This window comes from Salvia miltiorrhiza, chromosome 2 (assembly GCF_028751815.1).
Source record: "Salvia miltiorrhiza cultivar Shanhuang (shh) chromosome 2, IMPLAD_Smil_shh, whole genome shotgun sequence".
NCBI lineage: Eukaryota > Viridiplantae > Streptophyta > Magnoliopsida > Lamiales > Lamiaceae > Salvia > Salvia miltiorrhiza.
This window is the reverse complement of record NC_080388.1, coordinates 62,087,284-62,108,866: the sequence shown is the minus strand read 5'-3', so window position 1 is coordinate 62,108,866 and position 21,583 is coordinate 62,087,284. Positions and strand designations below refer to the sequence as shown.

The 21,583-nt window shown below is 34.8% G+C and overlaps 2 protein-coding genes across 8 annotated transcripts; one reads left to right on the top strand and one right to left on the bottom strand.

Annotated features, from left to right (window-relative positions):
• The first annotated feature begins 228 nt into the window (after positions 1–228).
• LOC131010906 (uncharacterized) lies at positions 229–3,038 on the top strand. 3 transcript variants are annotated; one of them, XM_057938611.1, is made up of 6 exons: positions 229–494; positions 1,467–1,556; positions 1,625–1,801; positions 1,880–1,978; positions 2,061–2,309; positions 2,508–3,038. In XM_057938611.1, the coding sequence occupies exons 2-6, from the start codon at positions 1,482–1,484 to the stop codon at positions 2,787–2,789; spliced, it is 882 nt and encodes a 293-aa protein (XP_057794594.1). In that variant the 5' UTR covers positions 229–494; positions 1,467–1,481; the 3' UTR covers positions 2,790–3,038. The 3 variants fall into 3 exon arrangements, with proteins under 3 accessions (XP_057794594.1, XP_057794593.1, XP_057794592.1); XM_057938610.1 differs by having other exon boundaries at positions 295–449; XM_057938609.1 differs by lacking the exon at positions 229–494 and adding an exon at positions 539–1,403.
• Positions 3,039–5,084: 2,046 nt separating this feature from the next.
• On the bottom strand, positions 5,085–15,542 carry LOC131010866 (helicase sen1-like). 5 transcript variants are annotated; one of them, XR_009096689.1, is made up of 10 exons: positions 15,371–15,536; positions 12,455–13,954; positions 10,463–10,645; positions 9,776–9,871; positions 9,495–9,660; positions 9,200–9,332; positions 7,349–9,115; positions 6,388–7,149; positions 5,933–6,305; positions 5,085–5,663 (listed from the first exon to the last, which is right to left on the bottom strand). XR_009096689.1 is itself a non-coding variant. In XM_057938553.1 (8 exons), the coding sequence occupies exons 2-8, from the start codon at positions 13,788–13,790 to the stop codon at positions 6,937–6,939; spliced, it is 3,894 nt and encodes a 1,297-aa protein (XP_057794536.1). In that variant the 5' UTR covers positions 13,791–13,954; positions 15,371–15,542; the 3' UTR covers positions 5,776–6,936. The 5 variants fall into 5 exon arrangements, 3 of the variants coding, with proteins under 3 accessions (XP_057794536.1, XP_057794535.1, XP_057794537.1); XR_009096688.1 differs by lacking the exon at positions 5,085–5,663 and having other exon boundaries at positions 5,776–6,305; positions 12,455–13,951; XM_057938553.1 differs by lacking the exon at positions 5,085–5,663 and having other exon boundaries at positions 5,776–7,149; positions 15,371–15,542.
• Between the last annotated feature and the right edge of the window lie 6,041 nt (positions 15,543–21,583).

Sequence of the window (21,583 nt, the reverse complement as noted above, 5' to 3'; positions counted from 1 at the left end):
TTCCACTTACTTATTTACTATGCTCTAATTATATTTAATGTTATTGACTAATGAGAAATCAACTAATTATTTTTCGTCTATGTGTGTGAGTGCATCAAATACAAATTGGTCTCCTAAATTCTCCAAAAGTGTATGTATTTTCATTATAATATTGAGGATCAGGTTCATTATTATAAAAATGTGACGTTATTAAAAATATGTTGTGACGTTTTGACATTTTGTAGTAATTTTTTCGTTTATCTTTTAACACAGTAATGTTTTCAAACTGGGTCAATAAGTTGGAATTCTCGTCCATTGCGTAAGCCATTTGCAGAACATGGCGCATAGTTTTATAATTAATAATCAATCGTCAGCAACAAATGTTGACCCTTTCATCTTGCCTGCAAATTTCCACCTCCTAAATCTTGATCAGTTGCCATAAAAATCCATTCTTCATACCCAATTTACAGGTTTTTTTCTCTTGGCTTTCTTTTTCCAGAGTTTTCCAACTTCTGGTTTGTCAACTTTTACTTCTTGGCAGTATTCCCATTGTGTCTGAATGTGTATGTGTGTGTTTCTTCTGCCTGTCATGGCAGAAGGATTCTTTGACTTTTGCTTAAACAGTGAAACCATGATTTATCTTGCTTTGATTTTGTGCTTATGTTTGACACATTTCTTGGAATTCTTCAGCTAAAAGTTGGGTGCTTTTGGATTGTGTTTTTTGGTGGGATTAAATTTTTGTTATTTATGACAGGAAATAAATATAGATGCACGTTGTATGTTGTCTTAATAGGAATTTTTTTGAGGCAAAATTTTAATTTAATAGGAGTATTTAAGACGAACATAACTCGACTTCATAAATTTCTAGGCTGTAAGAATAACAAGAAATCAGTGTGAAGAATACTTAATCCCATCAGTCATGAGCTAGACTTTTGTGCCCCAAAAATATGCATAAATGGAGGGTGAGGTGCTTTTCATTCTAATAAGATTTCCCTCTTTAAAAAGTTTGGATCAAGAAATATAGTTAGGGGATGAAGATGGCTGGAGCTATTAATGTGGGTTGAAAGAATTTCCATACCCTTAAAAAAAGTTTGGACTAAGAAATATAGATAGGGGATGAAAATGGCTGGAGTCATTAATGTGAGTTGAAAGAATTTGCATTGTATCATCCCATTTTATTGATAACTCAGAAGCTTGACATGTATGTGGGGGCCTACCGGCCTAGGTAAGGCGTGGTTCTGATGGAGAAAATTTGCTCGTCTACGCTGCGGTTAGGTTTGCCAAATCTCTACATGTGCATCGTAGGATCATTGATAACCACACGAAGTTGTTACTTACGAGTTTACATAACATAGCTTCATTTATTTTGTCAAGAAAGTTGTGTGGTTATATTCAAAGATGGAAGTGAATACTTGATTTGATTGGTAAGGTACTTTGCTATGCATTCTTTGTTATATAGCATATTTTTGTTGATCATTCAAATGCAGGTTCTTCTTTGAATAATGAGTGCTGGGTTGGATAAGCCCTCTCCAGATGGCGAAGAGGATTCGTTATCAGCAGAAACCCAGCAGGGGAAGGTATGTTTCTTGCACGTATCGTGTTCATGTGTAGTGCTACGGCAATATAACACTGTGCTTGCTTTCAGATCAACGAGGTAAGAAAGTTAGTCGGGCCAGTGTCGGGGAAACTAGCCATCTATTGCTCGGATGCATGTATCGCGAGATATTTGAGAGCACGAAGCTGGAGTGTGAAGAAGGCCGTGAAAATGCTCAAGGCAACTCTAAAGTGGAGATTGGAGTACATGCCAGAAGAGATACGTTGGGTGAGTTTCTTGATTTCACTCTCAGAAATGGAATACATTCAAAAATTTTCACCTGTTTACTGATGATTGTGCGATTAGGGAGACGTTGCAGCGGAAGCAGAAACGGGAAAGATTTACAGATCGAGTTACAAAGATAAACAGGGGAGGCCAGTTCTTGTGATGAGACCTCGTTGTCAGGTTATAACAACACCATAATAGTATTACATATGATATAGTGATGGGTTAAATAGCTCAAAGATGTATGGCAAATGATGTGCAGAATACAAAGTCGATAAAAGGGCAAATCAAGTATTTGGTTTATTGCATGGAGAATGCAATTCTGAAGCTCAGTGAGGAAGAGGAACAAGAGCAGATGGTGTGGTTGATTGATTTCCATGGTTTCAGCTTGTCCAATGTATCAATCAAGGTCACCAAGGAAACTGCTCACGTCCTGCAAGACCATTACCCCGAGAGGCTCGGCGTCGCGATTTTATACGACCCCCCCAAGATTTTCGAACCATTTTGGAAGGTACGATTCTGCGCTCAAAATAGGGTTATTCTTAAATCATAGCTCCAACTTTGACTTCATGGTGACCTTTTAGCCCGAACTTCATATAGCATGTACTTATCTCCGTTTAAATCAATGATATGCCAACAAACAACTTGAAATATTTTTAAGTTTGGACCAAAAAGTCACCATATGATCTCTTCTCTGTATTACATTCAGATGGCTAAGCCCTTTCTGGAGCCTAAAACGGCCAACAAAGTGAAGTTTGTTTACTCGGATGATCCTAACACGAGCAAGATCATGGATGAGTTGTTCGACATGGAGAAGGTAGAGTCCGCGTTTGGTGGGAAAGACGGAGAAGATTTTGATGTCAACAAGTACGCGACGAGGATGAGGAAGGACGACGAAAAGCTTCCCTTCGTGTGGAGGACACCACCACCACCACCACCACCAGATATAACAGCAGAGAAAGCTGCCGTTTCTAGTGATGAAGATTACTGAGCTACAATGGATGTGTTGTGGATTCGACTTCGCCATTTTCAACTATAAAAAGCTTAATGGACAAAATTCCATTGTTTCCAATTACGCGATTAAGAAAAAACTACACTACATAACAATTGGCAGCTCACATATAATGTAGTAAGCCGGTTTTCAGATAATATTCTGCATTTTACCAACTGTATCGCCATAATTTCTTTTAACTCATTTTTTCCTTCATTATAAATAGTTATTTCCTCCTTTCCAATTCAATAAGTGGCATTTCTTTATTTTGACGTTTCAGTTCAATAGACTACTTAAATGAAAAATAAATGCATAACAAGTATCCCTACTCAACTTATTATTTATAAATGTCAAATAATTCTCTGATTTGACTTTAAAAAAGAAGAAGAATATATTCATTCTCTCTCTTAATTTTTTTTCCTCTTTTTTTGTTATAAATTATTGGTTTCTTAACATGTGATCCAAACCTTGTGGCTTATTGAATTCAAACCGAGAGAATATTACCGAAATGATATGTTAATTTTCTATTAAAAAATCAATACATATACAACATGTTGAACCGTCACTTCATGGAATAACTATCTTCATATACCGTGTATGCAATTAGGGTTGTAAACGAATCGAATTGAAGCGAATATCACTATATTCGATTTGTATTCATGAAATTATTCAAGATTCGAATCAATATTCGAATACCTTTCGAATAATAAATCTGATTCGTATTCGATTCGAATTAATATTCGAACTATTCGTATTTGATTCGAATATTCGATTCAATTCAAAATTTTATAAAAAAATATCTAAAATAATTAATATTCTAAACAATATAAGATTCTATATTCAACCTAGAGATATGAAACTGAAAGAAAGTTGAACGATTGCTTTTAAGTTTAGGGCTTAGAGATAATAAGATTTAGTTTTAATCATTTTTGTTTTTTGTTTAATTCATTTAATTATAATTTATTAGCTTATCTATTTAATCATAAGGTTTAAGTTGGTTGCTGTTATTCGTTTATTTCATTAGTTATTCCTATTCAATTATAATTAGATTAGATAGTTATAAATATTTAATCGAATCGAATAATTACGAATATCGAATCGAATATCAAAATTTTGAATTTGTATTTAGTAACTAACCGAATCAAAAATATTATTTGTATTTGGTTTCGATTCATAAATTTTCGAATACGAATATCAAAATTCAAACACAAATATCGAATCGAACAAAATTATTTGATTCATATACAACCATATGCAAAAAGCAATCAAATTGATTCTTTTGTTTTAAGAGCGTTTTAAAATTTATAAAATTATTCACACAATTAGGATAAATATGAATATAACTTATTGTTTTAATAAATTATTATATTCATTGCAAATAAAATATTCTATATTACATTATTGTCCTTAAGACACACCATTAATAATGAATAACTTAATTTTTTGTTGAATTGTTATATTTTCTATAATTATAATATATTGCACTATTGCCCTTAAATTCAAGGGTAAATATCAATCGAAGTACCTAATTCTAAAAACATTCTGAATTACTACTATTTATTAGTAATATCAATAAAAGTCCAAAACTATTAAAGTTGTTACAAAATTATCCTAAACTATCGACACTATCAATTATTTAAAGGCTCAAGTTATTGAGGTTGTAACAAAAGTATCATCAGTATTGATTTCCATCAACAAAACACTAACATGTATCTTCGGTATTTTATATGTTATTTCGCACTAAACGTTAAAAATGGCGCAATCTAATAATTTAAAAAACCTTGTTGCTAATTTGTTTTGATTTTACAAATTTTATTGTTGATTTCATTCGAGAAGTTGATTCGTCCATGATAGTGAACAACTGAAAGTTGTTATAGTACTCCACATGTTTCAAGATTGCAATTGTTATTTACTAGCCTTTCTGATTTTGGACTTATATTTACTGAATTCTTATTTTTTAATGCATACTTAGTAAGCCTTATAAGCCTGAATAGCTAAATAATTTGAGGTTATTTATACGTTTGATACTCGAGATTATTTACCCTAAACTCAACGTAAAATTATGATATAAATTGAGTCAAATTTTACAACACAAAGTTCATTTATAGATTTGCTAAATGAGGCTCTTACAACAAAAGTTGATACACACACTATACATACATCTATATAGATTCAAATGTGTTCAGATATATACCATATAAAATAGTAACCATATCTAACTGTTAAATCATATATTCACGGTAGATTCATCACTTTACTGAATAAATTTGTGATCCAGAATTCCAATCTCATAAGTGATAAAAAATTTCATTTATTGGAAATCATATTTTTCTCAACAAATTCATAATGTTCAATAACGGATCCACAGTATTTCATGGGGACATTTTATACGATAAATCTAATCTAATCTAATTAGTATAATAACTCAACCTCCTATATATAGATAGATAACAGTGTACAATCATAAACGCCAAAGATCTGACCTTCCTCTCTCTAAGAGGCAAGAGCATCAGAAGTCCCCCTATCTGTGATATTTATATTAGCAAATATGATAGCTGCAAAATATGAAATTTTAGCTAATAGTGTTTCCAAAAAACTGCACATACACTGCCGCTGTGCAGCCCTACTACATCTTGTCTGCATCTTTCCTTGACCAACAACAAACACCACCAATCTGTAAGGAAAATGTAGCAAGAAAACGCGCTCGTAGCAAGCATAAACCAGTTGATAATCGACACATGAGAATACCTGGAAAGCATAACTACTGGACATTTTCACCCAAGGTTGACAAGAGATCAGAAAACTTCCTCGGTACCTGTACTCATGAGATGCACCCTTCAAGTCTTGGACGAGGATGGATACCGGAGCAACTCCCTAGGATGAAAGAAACCACCACCAGTAGCAGAAGGCAAGAATAATGTCAACTGATGGTATATAACATAAATATGTTCAAGGCAAGAATGAGTTTCGTATGGAAGACAGAGAAAGCACTAAAAGATTTCAGTCATTTGGATTAATTCAATTTTTTTAAATGTGCAACTTTGGGGGCTTTGCTCAAGTAATGGAGACATATATAATATACTAACATCCTTTTTTTCATCTTTAAAAGAATTTTTCTAGCACATCTACATTCTATACAACACCTTTTTCAGTGTGGACAAACTAAGCTGGTTCACATCTTCAGCGAAATATGCAGTAAGATTTAGACTACCGGCCACCAGCCCTCCCGGAAATATCTTCCGTTTCCCTGTCTAGAGTTTTTGAAGCTTGCATCAAAGAGGAGTCGGTCACTGAGCGAACTTCCATTCCAGAGAACTCCGCCTCTCTGTTCAAGGTAACCATGGCCGTACGACCATATGAAATCGTGAGGTCCATCATCCAAGATACGTGGTGAGCTGCGGAACGCGTTAGATAAGGAAACCTTGTTGGAGAAGGAAATCAAGAATCTCCATGAAGGAATCCATCCGCCTCAAGAAACTATTTTGTAGTAAGACTTGATATCCCATCCATCCTAATCTATCCAAATAATTCGGTAAATAAGTGAAGATCCTTGCATGGTCAATTCTAAATATAGCACCTTGGTATAAGGAATCAGTACCTGAGGAAGGGATTTCTCTTCACTCACCCCCACACAAGCAACATCTTGAGGTGACCAAGCAAATTGTGAGCTCAAAGTTATATCTTACCAAAATGCAAAGGTCGCTCACCAAGCAAGTAGCCTCATTTTTCATAAATATATTTTTGACCTTGGAGCCCATCTTCCTGACAGTGCCCCAAGTTGTGGTTCATTCACTTGAACTCCTTTCTCTCCAGGACACTTAGTGCTTTTATCATCTTCCACAGTCCAATGATGAGGCCAAGGATGGGATGGTTTTGAATAGTACTTTAAGACCACAATATTCCATGGGACAAACTGATACCCAGAAAGCAAATAAGGAGGATTTCATCAAATCAGCTGCTAAAGGTCTAGTTTTCCAAGAACAGAACCAACATTCTGTTTTTGTATGCCATGTTGCCAGGCACCTCGAGATTTGTCAATAGATTGATCAGTCATCCAACGAATCTGCTCCTGGCCTTGAGCGCCATTCCTTGGGATTTTAAATACATTTAATTTTTCATCTTCTTCCGATGGTTTGCCAGATCTGGACTATACTTGTGAATCATATGATCTATACCTTGGCCCAGATCTCAAGCCCCTTCCACCAGAGAGCTTGGAGGAAAAAGCACCATAGGTAGGAGTCTCAGGGATAAACTCTTTAGGCAGAGAATCCATGTCCAAGTAACAGCTTCGTGCTTTGGAATCATCAATTAGTGCAGCCCAGTCATCAGACTGCACCAGTGCATTCGCATTTCCCATTACCTGTGAATAATTACAGACCAGACTATAAACAAGTCTGCACAAGATTGGACGAGTAGGGGATAAAACTGACAGAGATATTTTCATAACCCCAATTGGCCACGAGGTGTTTTTTTTTAAAATATAAGAATAAACAATTAAAATAAGAATAAAGAGTAGAAAAGACATAAAGATAAAACAGAGAAAGGAAGAGGAATTTTACCCAGAGAGCTCTTCTCGCTCGAGTAAGAGCAACATTCATCCGACGGATGTCCGCAACAAACCCAACTCCATGACTCGATGCGCGCACACAAGACATAATTATGACATCACGTTCTTGGCCTTGGAATGCGTCGACTGTATTAATATAGATGTCTTTTCCTTCATCTGAATTCAAGACATCCTTGAACTCCCTTTGGAGGCATTTCAGCTGCAGCTTATATGGGGTAATTATGCCAACAGACACTTTCCCAATACCCAACGATTTTATAGCCTTCTGAAGATGCTCATATAAACGAACGCAAAACTGTGCTTCTTGTGTGTTCTGATAAGACACAGAACTCCCCCGATGAGATTCACGCCCATAACTGATATCAAAAAAGATATAAGGCCTCAGTAGAGGATCTTTGTAATATTTTTCATCCGGCAAATTAACAACACTCTCACTATCTGTAAGACGTCCCTGGTAAAAGTGTCTCGAAGGAAAATCCCTAATATGTGGATGCATTCTATATTGCACAGATAAAAGCATTGTTGGGCAACCTGCTTGCTGAAACCTCTCAAACAGGCTTCTACTGTACAGCAAGGTTCCAGCTGCCTTACTGATAACAGTGGCAGGGAGCTGCTGCGGATCCCCCACAAGAACACAGCGAGCTGCGCCAAGTGAAAGTGGAGGTAGAATTGCCACTTCACTAGCCTGTGCTGCTTCATCAATCACAACCATGTCGAAGCCATGAGTTAGACGAGAGAACAACTTGCGCCCACTGCTCGAGACAGTAGTGAAAACAATTTCAGCTTCATTGGCAAAACTTGCCTCCAGATTTGCTCGAGCTTCCTCCAAATTAAAGTTGCTAGCAGCCCGAAACTTACCTTCCACAATGAGAAGTCGGGACATCTCAACCAGAGTTTTGTCTCTATTTTCTACAGCTGCTGCAAGGTTTTGAAGTAATGCGTCTCTGTTTTGGTCTCTTGCCATAAGAACATCAGGATCAACACCAACAGACCCCTGTGCACGTCCAGTGACAGCAGCAACATTAAGTTCTCTTTGAAGGCCAGCAATTTGCTGAGATAATTGACTTTCACGAATCCTCAAACTGTGCATCCATCCATGGACCTCATCTCGACTTTTTGATAGAAGTTGTTCAGTCCTTCGTTCCACAGAAACTGCCTGAGCAGCTTTAGTCTGAGAATCCACACCTACTCGAGCAACATCAGGTCGATAAACCTTCATTTCGCCGTCAATAAATCCACGGTCAAGTACACGTGAAAGCAACTCATCAGTTGCTGCATTTGAGGGAGCACACACGAGCATTCTAGGCTTTGGGCAAAGTTTTGGAAGAGTCCGGAATAGCTTCTGATCCATGCTCTGCAGAACTTCATCAATGGATCCAGAGGCCACATTGTCTGAGTTGCTCTCATTAACCTGCTTATAGCTTTCAGGTGCCAGTTTCTTTAGCAATGCCGTATAATAGTGCTGGTACTGGACAAGGTGGATCACATTAAGCATTCCCCAGACTGTATGCGTTTTACCGGTGCCAGGAGGACCCTGGACCAAAGTAAAGGGCCATGGCTCGGATTTTTTTGTCACGCCATTTGATGTACCAGCAGCTGTATGCATTGCAGCCCATTGAATTGCAGCTAACTGGGGTCCGTTAAAGGTCCTGCGAAGGTGTTCAACAAAGTTTGGAGTAAAGCAATCAGGCATCGCAGGAGGCTGTTCTTCATATTTTGGGAACTGGTCTGGACTAGGCTGAAGAATAGCATTTTGCATCTGCAAAGAGGTATCAGCAATCATCAAGCTAAACAATTTAAATCATACATCCCATTCTCTGCACAAACTAGTTTCGAACAAAACCTGCATGTTAAGACGACGAAATGCATGCAGGGCAACGTATTCCCGTTGTGTGGTTGCAAGAGAACCAAGCAGAGTCAGGTACCATACACCCCCTGGATGGAGCTTCCGCAGAATATGGTCATCATCAATCTTGCTAAAATATAAACAATAAACTATATAGTAAGTTCATGAGCCAGAAATTAGATGGACTATTATGCTCTACCCTAGCAAACCAACTCTACACCATACAAAGTACCCAGAAAAAAATAAAAATAAAAATAAAAGACAGATGGAACAAATGACAGGGATGGCTCACCTGCTAGAATCATATAAATCTCCAACATAGAAGTGAAGGATTGCACCAGTATACTCTCTGGTATCAATAGGTATATATCTCCTGACTGTGCCAGCTACACGACCACTAACTTCTGGCTTCTCCTCATCTTCCAGGGCCAAGGAACTATTATTCCTCCTAATATGAACTGAAACATCCATAGCATGTTAGAGATATGGCTCAGTTTACAAATCACATCAAACTAATGTTTATCTAGAAAGAAGGAAAAAGTAAAACAAGAGGGATTCACAGCAGATGTTTACCTGCTCCAGGTTTGGGGGATGAAAGAACTGCAACTTCTCCTTCCTTGAATGTCCATTTGTATTCATGCGGTGGAGTCAGAATCACATCAAACCATCCTGGAAATCAGAAAAAAGAAAAAGAACACACTTGAGCAGCTAGAGGGAAGAAAATCTCCCCAGCTAGTATTACAGATCTACCCAGAGGAGTTTAGTGAGAAACGGGGTATTCAAAACAAGTAAAAAATATGATAATTGCTTCTTTGCTTCTTAGGAGAGAGGAAGATAGACAGCAAGAAAAAAACCAAAAACATTAATTTAGAAAAAGGAGGTTGGGGGGAGGACAACCACTAACACTTGGGAAGAAGAAAGAAACAATAACAAAAATCCAGAGGGCAGTCATAAATTTGTATTAAAACTATTAAAAGGGATCTAATACTCGGTTGCTAAGAATTAACTACGGACATTAAATAAAGCATGCATGAATAAAAGTAAATGAGGATCACCATTTTCAGGATTCCTCATATGCATTTTTTGGGAAGCAACATAACAGACAACAGCAATATCAAATAAGATTATTTCAACAGCTACAGAGAACATCTCGCTGGTTACACTGGGCACGCAGAACTTCTGTATGCAACTTAAATACTGAAGAACAAGACGTTATACTAAGATTTAGTATGAGATTAAGTCAAGGTATTAGAATAGTACCCCTTTCCCGTCTTTCAACGCTTTTTATGCATACCCTAACATGATTTGGAACTGTTTCTAATGACTCCTCCCAAGTACTATAAAGCTGCGCCCGGCATTCTTCAAAAAGCAGGGGCTCAAATACCCTAATATAGTCTTCAACTGAATCAAAGCTACCAGGGACACGTTGCAGCTCCTCCTCCTCTGTTTCAAAGAAACATGTAGATAAAAGTGAATAAAATGTGTCATGTAGGAGATAATATTATCTTCAATAAAACAAACCAACTAGGAACATAAAATCATTAAATAAATAGCAGTAATAACCCAAGGTGGCAGATATTACTATGAGATCCAGAAATCACATAAGAACTAGCTAAAGCTTAAGGGGTTATTTGGTTCAGTTACATTTCAGTTTAGTTTCAGTTCCAATTTCTAGTTTTCAGTGTTCCTATGCACTCTAGTTGCATCAGCATTACAATCTAGAGAGCTGGCTTGAGAAAATATTTAATAATGGAAAACAAAACAGAAAGCTTACACCATGATTGCGAAGCTAATAGGATTGGGCAGTTTATAGGACCTATGTCACATTTTACAGAACCCAAAAATATTACACTTCTAATTCAATAGAAAATGTTGAAATAAGGAAATAAAGTAAAGGCTGAAATATAACAATCAGCAGGATACTGAATAAATCATCAAATGCCAACCGAAGGCATCACTGTAGTTGTATATATGCCACAATGAAGGGAGGCAGCAAAGTTAATCAATGTTGTGAAAAGCTTAAGGCGGGATTGAGGCATTTTGACTCATCGAGGCGAGGCGGTTTGAGGCGTAATCCTCACACCGAGCACAAAAAAAGTCATAATAATTTTAAACAACAAATAACACCATATAGAAATACAAATATATAAATTATGAGTTTAAAAGTCTTAAAATAATTAAACTAAAAGCTGAAAATATATAAGAAAAACCAAATTCTCCGATTTGTAAAATATTTAAAATTCTAATCATCCCAATCATCATGATCCCGTCTTCTTCATTATTCTCATTCAAATTTATTGGATATATCTCAATATCATCATTCTCATCTTCATGTTCATCCTCTTTCTAATAAATTTTAATTCACTCGAAGTTAGTAATTCAAGTTTACCTTTTGATGGACGCTGATTGCTGTTCTTGCTTCTCTGTTTTTTGGTTTTTATCATGCAAAGTTATATTTATACTATAATATATTTACTTAGGTTATGAATCTTTTCTGAAATAAGTGGCAGCTGATGGGCCCCTTTATGTAAAAGTTGCGGCTGAGTATTGGTCTTTGTTATAAAAAATAATACAATTATGATAATATAGAATAGTTACTATCAATATCATGCCACCGCCTCAAATGTGGCTGCACACCGCTTCAAAGAATTTCAGCCTCAAGGCGCCGCCTCGAGAAAAAAAGGCGTGAAGTTGTATAAATTACATAAAAGCGCAAAAGTGGATCCTATTCACTACCGCCTTGCCTCAAGGCGGCCGCCTTGAGCGCTTTTCACAACATTGAAGTTAATATTTCCAAGTTTGAAGTTTCCACCATAAACATCAAGAAAAGTATAGAATATTCAATCAGAATTATACAGCACACAACGTTACGGAAGTAGCCTAAAAAGAAAACAAAGCTAATAACAGAATGAGCAAGCAAAAAACATAGAAGGTACAAACAAATGTGTTGCTTCTCATCCCCGACAAGTATATCCATACAGTAATAATGTAGCACAATTCTTAGGAGGCAGCCCATAATGTACCAATAAATGGCCAAAAGGCATAGATATTCTGTATAGATCTCCACTTAGAGTGATTGATTCTTTTTAGTTCAAGAATGTCCTGCTAACTATGAACTCAACCAGAACACCTAGCACAAACTTAAATTTAGTGTAACAGAAGAAAGCATGTTTAAACATAAAGGGTAAGTCAACCACAGAAAGATGACTAACAGACAAAAATTAGAGCAATAGTGAGTTTATACTTATATACCTGGATGATGCCAAAAATTTTCATTTGTCACCTCACGGAGAAGGCGTTCCACTGAAGAATCTTGATACTGGTTGCTTGTTGTAGTTTGCTTCTTGGTAGGTAATTTTTTTGCAGCTAATTTTGGATCAACCGAAGTCTGGCTGCTAATAACTGGTTTCCTACCAGTGAACGGTGAATTCTTAGGTTGCCTTGTGTCGGGAGGCTGCTTCCACGAACCCTGTCTAGGAACCACGGGTGTTTGTCCTTCTGAAGAAACATCTGTCGTGGTATTGAATTTCCTGGGAGCTCCAATCGACCCAAAACTATGGTCACCATTACTCTCAGATTTACACTCATTTGACTCCACAAAAGTATTTCCTTCATTGCTCAACAAATCAGATTGTTTTGCATCTCTAACTACAGGCTGATTTTGCTTATCCGCACGTTCGGCGGATCCCAGAGTAGGACGGGTTTCTTTCATAGTCCGGATTACAGTTGGTGCAGGAATCTGCCTTCTAGGAGTTGAGGACTTCAAAACACCAGCTTGCTTAACATCTTCTAAATTGAGAAACATGGTCTGCCTGCTGCGCTTCTTCCCTAGCATTGCCTCCTTCTGCTGGTCCAGCTTATGACGCTTTCCAATACTATTTCCATACTTCAATGCATGATTAGCTTCAATTCCTCTAACTTCTCTCTGTTTTGGCATTGGAGCAGATTCTTCTGAACCATCCATGGATGCATCGCCTTTCTTGTCATTTGTTTCAGGATTCTTCTCCGAAGGACCACCGTTTTCATTCTTTACATTGCCATGATTAGGAGATATATTATCAGCACCTGCAACATGGACATTGATCTCAATCATCTCAACTGAGCTTTTCTCCAAGACCTGTTTATCACTAGCACCACTTGAGTCTTCACGAAGAACACTTCTTTTGTAAGCATCGCCTGAGCCCTCTGCATCAGACCATTCCCCTTCTTCTTTCTCTGCATCCTGAACACTTAACAAACCTGATTGTATAATTGGTGAAGCCTTCATATCCTGGCCATTACTTGATTTGGATGAAGAGGCAACATTGCTAAGCGCATCCATGAAACTCTTTTTTTCATCAGAAACATCAAGTCCCTGAACAAATTTAGACCTGACGAAAGGCTGGAAACCAGATACAGAAGAAGCATGGGAGAAAGCATTGTTATTTACTATCCCTTGGGGACCAGCAGATGCCACAAACAAGTCGGTTGGTGCAGTAATTGAAGGAATAGCCCTCTGAGGCTGGAAGCAAACAACACTATCATTATCATCTTCATTTTCAGCAGGTGGTTCATTAAGATCAAATAGCAGCCTTCCTTTGGAACCCATTTCGCAAGCAGTTGCATACAAGCAAACAAATAAGTCCAAATATGTCTACGAGGATTTTATTGGATAATATCTAGTCGAAAGCAAGCACTACAAGCTCATCAAAGTGGGAATCAGCAGATATATTCAGACCTTGTGAATTGCCACATAAACAACAAAAGCACCTTCTGCACCAAAGATGGAAGAGAAAATGTGTAAGAACCAGTGCATGCATGCACATAATTATCACAAATGAAGGGCTAAAGAATCATTGGGAGCGCAAAAAGGTATATGAAGTTTTCATAATTCAAACAATGTTTTCTAACCCACTAGACAAAGTTGCATCAGTTACTGTACTAATTTTACTTGAAAAAATAATAAGCTGTAAGCCGCAAATTGGCACAGAACAAGGCTTAGAAACACAAAAACAGAAAGTCATACAGTCACAGACACATGATCACAGAGAAGTTAAAGCTGAATTGCATCACTGACTATAATATAGGCAAGAGGGAGCCAACAACCACCTAAAGCATTGCATGCCCACTTGTAAAAAAAGTGAAAGGTGATAACAATACATTTATACAATATCCTCCCTAGTCATCTCATCTTCCCATTTTAATAATGTGTTTGAATCAATCAGTCAATGCACATAGTATAACACAATGTACCTACCATCGGGCCTATGCATGAACACAAAAACATGAATCAAACAACAAGTTGACCTAGAAAAACAAGCGTAATCTGTTTAGATACACACAGATGGAAACATTAGAGACACGACCAACCGCCCATGACAAATTAATGGTCATATCCTTTCATTGAATCAGCACTGCATGAAGAATCTTTCACAATCGCCATCAAATAAAAACAACCAGATTGTAACATTTCGATAGAAGCAAATAAAAGTAACCAAATAAAAAAGAAAATGAACAACCTGAAATTGAGACTACATCGATGGATTCCTAATAACCAGAGTTTGACAGTAAAAAGTAGATCCTAAATTATTTACTTACAATCCGTCCCTGTTGAGCCTGCTATACATCAAATAACCTCCACCAAACCACATTCGCTAATTTAACAACCATTTATCACCTCCATAATTGTACAAGGCAAAACATTGAGAACAAAAATTATCCGTTCAATCCTAAACCACTTTCAGCTCTACTGATACATAGAATATTCAGCACCAGCCTCCCATTGTTACAACAACAAATCATAAACCGACATCCCATTGGACATTCAAATTCATCACTCCTCCCAACTAAGCACAGACAAAAACGAAGAGCATTAATTAAACATAACACAAAATCCCAATACAAACAAACAACAGATGAGAGAACTAATTTACCAGCAATTGAATAATACACAATCCCTAATTCACAAAAAATAAAACTCTCTAGTCCAGATCGAAAATAGCTCCACTATAGGATTAGCCAATCTCAATAGTAAAAACGAATTAAACGTGAAATTATTTAGCGATCTATTTCCCAACAAAATTATTTATCTATCTTTATAATCGAATTAACAATCTTTTTTTCCTCGCAAACTAAAATTTATCAGCTGAGTGAGGAGAGAGATAAAAAGTCAGAGAGAGAAGATTTTACCTCAAAAGGATACCAAATCTAGAGAGAGAGGGAAAAAAATATATAATAATAACAAAAATTGAATATAGTAATTGCTAAATTTTATGTGTGACAGATATTAGTGGTTCTGTACGTATACTTGTATCTATAGGCGGCGAGAGAAAGAGAGAGAGATGCGACTGAGAGAGAATGCGAAAAAGAGATGCCTTCGAGGGGAATTTATAGGAAACAATCAGGGCGAACTCACCGGCTACGGGTGAAGCCGGTGGCCAGAAGTTCAAATTCTCATCGAGAATTAAGCGGAGGGGTGTTTCCGTAATTTCATTCCACGGTCCTAAAATGTAAATGTTCCATGCTTTTTGTTAGAGCGGGGTTGGTTGTTAAGAGCGTCAATCATGAACTTCGGAAAAATCTATGAATTTTCTTTTTCCGAGGAAACAAATTAATATTTGCTGATCATAATTTATTTATTTTTTTAGATTATTAGATCATTTTGAAAAGAATTAATTATAGTCAGTCGATTAGTAATATTTTAGAGTTTTTTGAATTCTCTGAATTATATTTGAACTTATTTAACTATCAACTAAATTTGATTATAATTTAAAGTGTATCGAGTTCCTTCCTAAAAATAAAAAGTCTATCGAGTTCAGTAATTTCATTGTTTTGCTGCATCCTATATATTTTACGTAAACGATTCGAGGTCCGTGAGAAAAAAAATTTGGAAACTTATTTAATATAACAAATTTACGATTATATATAAATATAAATTATAATAGGTTATATTTAGATCATTGAAATATTATTATTGTTTCCATTGTTATAGTTAAATACTAGAAAACATTGAATAAGTAATGTGAAAAGAGAAAAAAGCAGCATATTGTAACATGTTTAATTAAAGCATAACCATAACAAAGTTTGCAATATTTTCTAGAGGTTTGAACTCCATTAATATAGTTTGGTATTGTATATCTTAGTTTAACTTTTACAAAAAAAAAAATATTTATTATTATATGGATATATGTGAAATATATAGTTTAACTTATGACAAAGCGGTGCCAAAAACCAGTAAGCATCATTATTAAAAAAAATGTTTGACCGATTAGTGTTCTATATTTAAAATCATGTTATCATTATATGAAATTATATATTGTGTGATTGTAAATTATACAGTGTGTGATAGTGTCTTTGCTTGCATCAAAAGTTACCAAGTGAGCCAATTAGCCAAGTTATATATAGTTATCTAAATATTCAGTAATAAAATATTATTTTCTTCGTCAAAGAAAAAAGTAATAAAATTTTATCATGATTAAAAAAAAACTAGAAAAGTTATGATAATATTATAGTCATATTTTCTCCTCCACTGATTTCAGAAGCGAAGCTCCTTCACCTTGGATGAATATGGTTGTAGTTGTAGAGGCACTCTGTGGTTCTTACTTTCCCTTCTTTCTGTTCTTCGCATGTTCTGGTACATCTAGTACCTTCGTTTTCTTTAATAAAATCTTCTTCCTTTTCCTGAGCAAAAAAAAAAAATAGTTATTCGGTTTCAACAAAATAATATAATACTAGCGAATTACGCCTCCAAAATAAATGCATCTTTATCAAAATTTTGTACTAGTTCCACTATTTTTATATATTAGCATGTAATACCATCAAAATTAATCAACGCTATCACTTTACGTTGTGATTGTAATCGTTGTATATTATTTTTCATCCATTCAAATTTAACGAATATGACTTTACGCCATGATTTATAATCGTTTTATATTATTTATGTGGTCATAGTATATAAATTATTTTTAAATTAATTTAATTTAAATTAGTGGTATATTTCAAATGATATTAATCTCACCACTTTTATTGATTAAATAATATTTTTTTACCGAGATAATAGAAATAATACGTTATACTAGTTTCATTTGATGAGGTTTTATAAAAAAAATCAATGTGAAAGCGTAGATTTCAGAAAAATAAGAAGAATAAAATATGTAAATTTAATTAAAGATCTGATGGAAGATTAATGTGCCACATATGTTTTCAATCATATCATCGTGAGATTGTAGGATTATAACTGACAATTGAGCATCTTCTTGTATGGAGTTTAACATATAATAATTGACTTCTAAACATCATCATATTTGAAGCTTGAAATGCAATTCTAAGCATCACATGGAGATTGATATGACTTGTGAGCATCTCGTGTATAGTTTGAAAGACCATAACTGCATTTTGAGTATCATCTTGTTGGAGCTTGATAGACCACCTATGATTTATGAGCATTATTTCATTTGGAACTTGAAAGACTATAAATGAGTCAGGGATTTCATCATATCACGAGCTTAAAATAACATCATCAAATATGAAATTATATTAAATTATAATTCTAATTGTCAACTATCCAGCAAATAAAACTATGACAACCTAATTAATAATTATTATAATTTAGTAATTTATAATTTGAGCTAAGTAATTTATAGTAATTAGAATTCAATAATTAATATATAAATTTTTGGCTAAGACAACAAAACAATTATTATAAATCTACAATGAAGAAAAGAAAAGTACATAAAAGTACATGTGAAGTATTTTATTTGTCAGTATTGGAAACTAAAAAAAAAAATTTATATAGTATATATATTAGAGGCGGTTTGTAGAGTAACCATGCAAAATAGTGAAAATCAACAATTGTCCATAAACATAGTTTCAATTTGTAGCCAAAATTAAGCGTTGTGGATGGAAATACCTTCCGTCTTTTTACGTACAAAAACACATTTCTCTATCTCTCTCTCTCTCTCAATTCATCTCTACCGCTCTAAAGTATCTCTTTGCAAATATCTCTCTCGTTGTCCTCTCTCCAACAAGCCCATCTATTTTCGATTTTCTTTGTCACGGTCGTAGACATCATCTCATTTCAAAAATCCGGGAAAATATATATGAGTTCAATGAATTACAATAGTTCAAGGAGTTCTAGATCTACGAAAATCATGAAATATAAGTTGGGATATACGAAAATTTGGAATGAAATCTGTTGTATCTAACGAAGGAATGGATAGGCTCAACGTACCCATTAGTCCCGTCCATATCATTCGTACTAAGATCTGTCAAGACAATGACTACTAATACGATTGGTGCTAATTGTTTCATTCATGTTAGTCGCCACGAGATCTAACTTACATACGTTTGGAACAAAAACACAATTTCATTCCAAACCACGAAGAGTGTGCAAGCGAAGAAGAATTTGTTCCATTCGTGCCAGCTGCGCACGATTAGTGTAAGGAAGTTCATCTTTGCCCCCTACGCACGACGCCTTTCTCCAGTCCAAGAAAGTAAAGAACAATGATGAAAAAAAAGATTTGGTTTAGAAATTTAGTTTTATTTTGTATTAGTTGTAAGATTGGACAATGATTTGTAATTAATTTTTTGCAACATGAAGAAAATGAATAAAATGTTGATTCGAATTTTATTAATCAATTATAGTTGGATCTTGTTAGAACAAACTGCAAGTTTTTTTTTTCTATTGCGTCATTTTTATGGGGCGAATGGTACAAAATGACATATTCGAACCATTCGTTTCAAGTTCTTTCGTGCCACGATTGATACGAATTGTACGAATATATTAGTTCGCACGATTCTCCCTAAGGTCTTCCGCGCTAATGTTGACATGAGCTAGTCACCCCCGTACCACTCGTTGCAACACTTGGCGGACGAACTTTTACACAAATGTCACGAAATGGAATATTGATATAATTTATATCAAAATGCTTGCCGAGTAAGACATTGGAATGAATGGAGCGAACTAGTATATTCGCGCTATTCGTCCCATTCTCCCTTGCACCAAGTGTTTGGCACAGATGGTGCGAAATAACATATTCTCACCATACGTCTCAGTCTCTGGTGCTAAAATGTTGGGACGAATGATACGAAGTGTGAAATGACTTACTCGTGCCAACACAAGTGCGAAAGACATTAGCATGAATTATGCGAATAGGTCATTTCATACCATTCGTCTCAATATTTGGCACGACAACAATTGAGACGAATTATTCGAATATAGTATTTCGTACCATTCCAAGATCTGTCATGTCAACTAGCCAACTCGGCCATTAGCACCACCCATAATTGGTGGTCGAGGTGTCTGCTTGAACTTCATTATTTGGGGATTTGTATTGTCCATCATTAGCACCGCAAATAAGTGCCCGTAACATGGATTCAATGGAGATCCTCATTGGTACATGGGACGAATGATATTAATTAATTTGTTCCATTCATTTCAAATCATTTTAGATCTGCATTTGCATCTCATAGTTCTCGTAGATCTCAATCAGAAGTATATTTGAAGAATATGATGTTGATGTCGGCGTACTTGTGACATCAGAGACGTATAAAGAGAAAGATAATAGGCCGGCGGGCCGACAAAGAAAATAGAGTTTCAGATAGAGACAAATAGTGAAAGCGATGAAAAGAGAGGTACGTCGTGTTTTTTATATGATAACGCAGGGTAATTTCGTTCACCTCAATTAAAATTTACTACTCCTACTACCATTTATTAAAACTATATCTGTGGACAATTATTGATTTTCACTATCCTAAGTGAATATTTCGCACCATTAACACTATATATTACTTGCGTATAATTTATATAAATAATGTATTCATTTATATTCAAACGGGTTTGACCTGATGACTCTTATAAAGCTAGGCTACAAATTAAAATTTTAGCTCGTTGACCTAACTCGATAAGATGTCCAAGCCCGATGGGCCAAACCGGCCCATCCATTTTGCCATCTATAATTATAGATTTAGCTATCTAAACCAGCTTTACATATTTGATCTCGCCTTGAATTTGATTAAAAAGAAATTTTACTGCCCATTCTCATCCAAACTGATCATATAGTAATATTCTCTGATACTTGAACATGTTTAAATTTATGAAATATCTATATAATCAAATAAATTTATAATGATAATAGGTTATCCTTCTCAATATAATCTCAAAAGTCACAAAGCAAACATTAACAATATATTGAGGATTTTAAAATAAATTTGAAGAGAATATGAAAGAGATAAGAGAACCCCAGATCAAGGAGAGAGTTTGAATTTGTAATCTTATTATATATATGATTTTGTTAGTGTTTAATCATCTTTTAGTTGTTGACGGTGACAAAGTACGATGATCATATTCGGGTTCAACCACTTGAACCCGTCTAAAATATATGTACTCATGCATGTCCTAAACCCGATTAATTACCCTAACACGTTTAAATAAAAAGTGTTACATTAATATCTCAATAAAATCAAACATTATAAAATAAACATTAAGAATAAAATAGTAAAAATAAAAATAGATTAAAAATAGAAGAAGAAAAAAAAATCAAATGGTAAGGTTCGTTTAGAATTGAAATACCCATACTCATCCAAACTCAATTTAAAAGTGATCTTACTATTCATATTCGTCTAAAATCTATAATTTAATACCCGTTAAATATTACTTAACATGTTAATTTATAAATATAAGTTGTTGTAATAATGGTTATTTGTCTCAATACATATTCAAACATTACAAAATAAATATTAATAACAAATAATTTAAATAACAAAAAATATAAAAAATAGAAAAAAATTCATGTAAGCATGTCGATAAATGTGTGTGTGTGTGTGTATATATATATATACTCATACCCTTCCAAATTTGAATAATCAAACACATTTAAATTTATAAATATAAGTTGATTATTTATCTCAATATAATCAAACATTACAAATTTATATGCCTTAATTACAAATAGTATAAATATAAATATTTAAAAAAAATTAGCATAGGCATGGCGATTAATATTCGAACACCTTTAAAGTTATGTGTTTGTACATGTTCAAATTCGATTAAAAGATGGTTTACAACTAATCTCTTACCGAACTCAACAAAATCTTTTTCATTTCATTAGTTTATTAGCATCACAATAAACACACACTCACACACATACACATATATAATTAGTTATAAGTGATGGGACTTACACCTTTTGAAGGGTTAGCGCTGTTGCATTTTAAAAAACTGAAACAATAATAATAATTGGGAAACGAAAAATGGTAAGAGAAACAATAGTAATGGGACTGATGGAGTATATTTTAATATTTACTATTTCCATTACAATTAACTCCGACAAATCATTTAATACATCACATCACAATTAGAGTTATATGCTAAATATTCATAAATAATATAATATATATATATAT

Coding starts and splice junctions, on each gene's coding strand:
- LOC131010906 (XM_057938611.1), top strand. CDS start 1,482: ATGAGTGCTGGGTTGGATAAGCCCTCTCCAGATGGCGAAGAGGATTCG. Junction 1,979..2,060: donor TGATGAGACCTCGTTGTCAG/GTTATAACAACA, acceptor AATGATGTGCAG/AATACAAAGTCGATAAAAGG. Junction 2,310..2,507: donor TTTTCGAACCATTTTGGAAG/GTACGATTCTGC, acceptor TATTACATTCAG/ATGGCTAAGCCCTTTCTGGA.
- LOC131010866 (XM_057938553.1), bottom strand. CDS start 13,790: ATGGGTTCCAAAGGAAGGCTGCTATTTGATCTTAATGAACCACCTGCT. Junction 10,646..12,454: donor AAATTTTTGGCATCATCCAG/GTATATAAGTAT, acceptor TCTTTGAAACAG/AGGAGGAGGAGCTGCAACGT. Junction 9,333..9,494: donor GATTTATATGATTCTAGCAG/GTGAGCCATCCC, acceptor TTTATATTTTAG/CAAGATTGATGATGACCATA.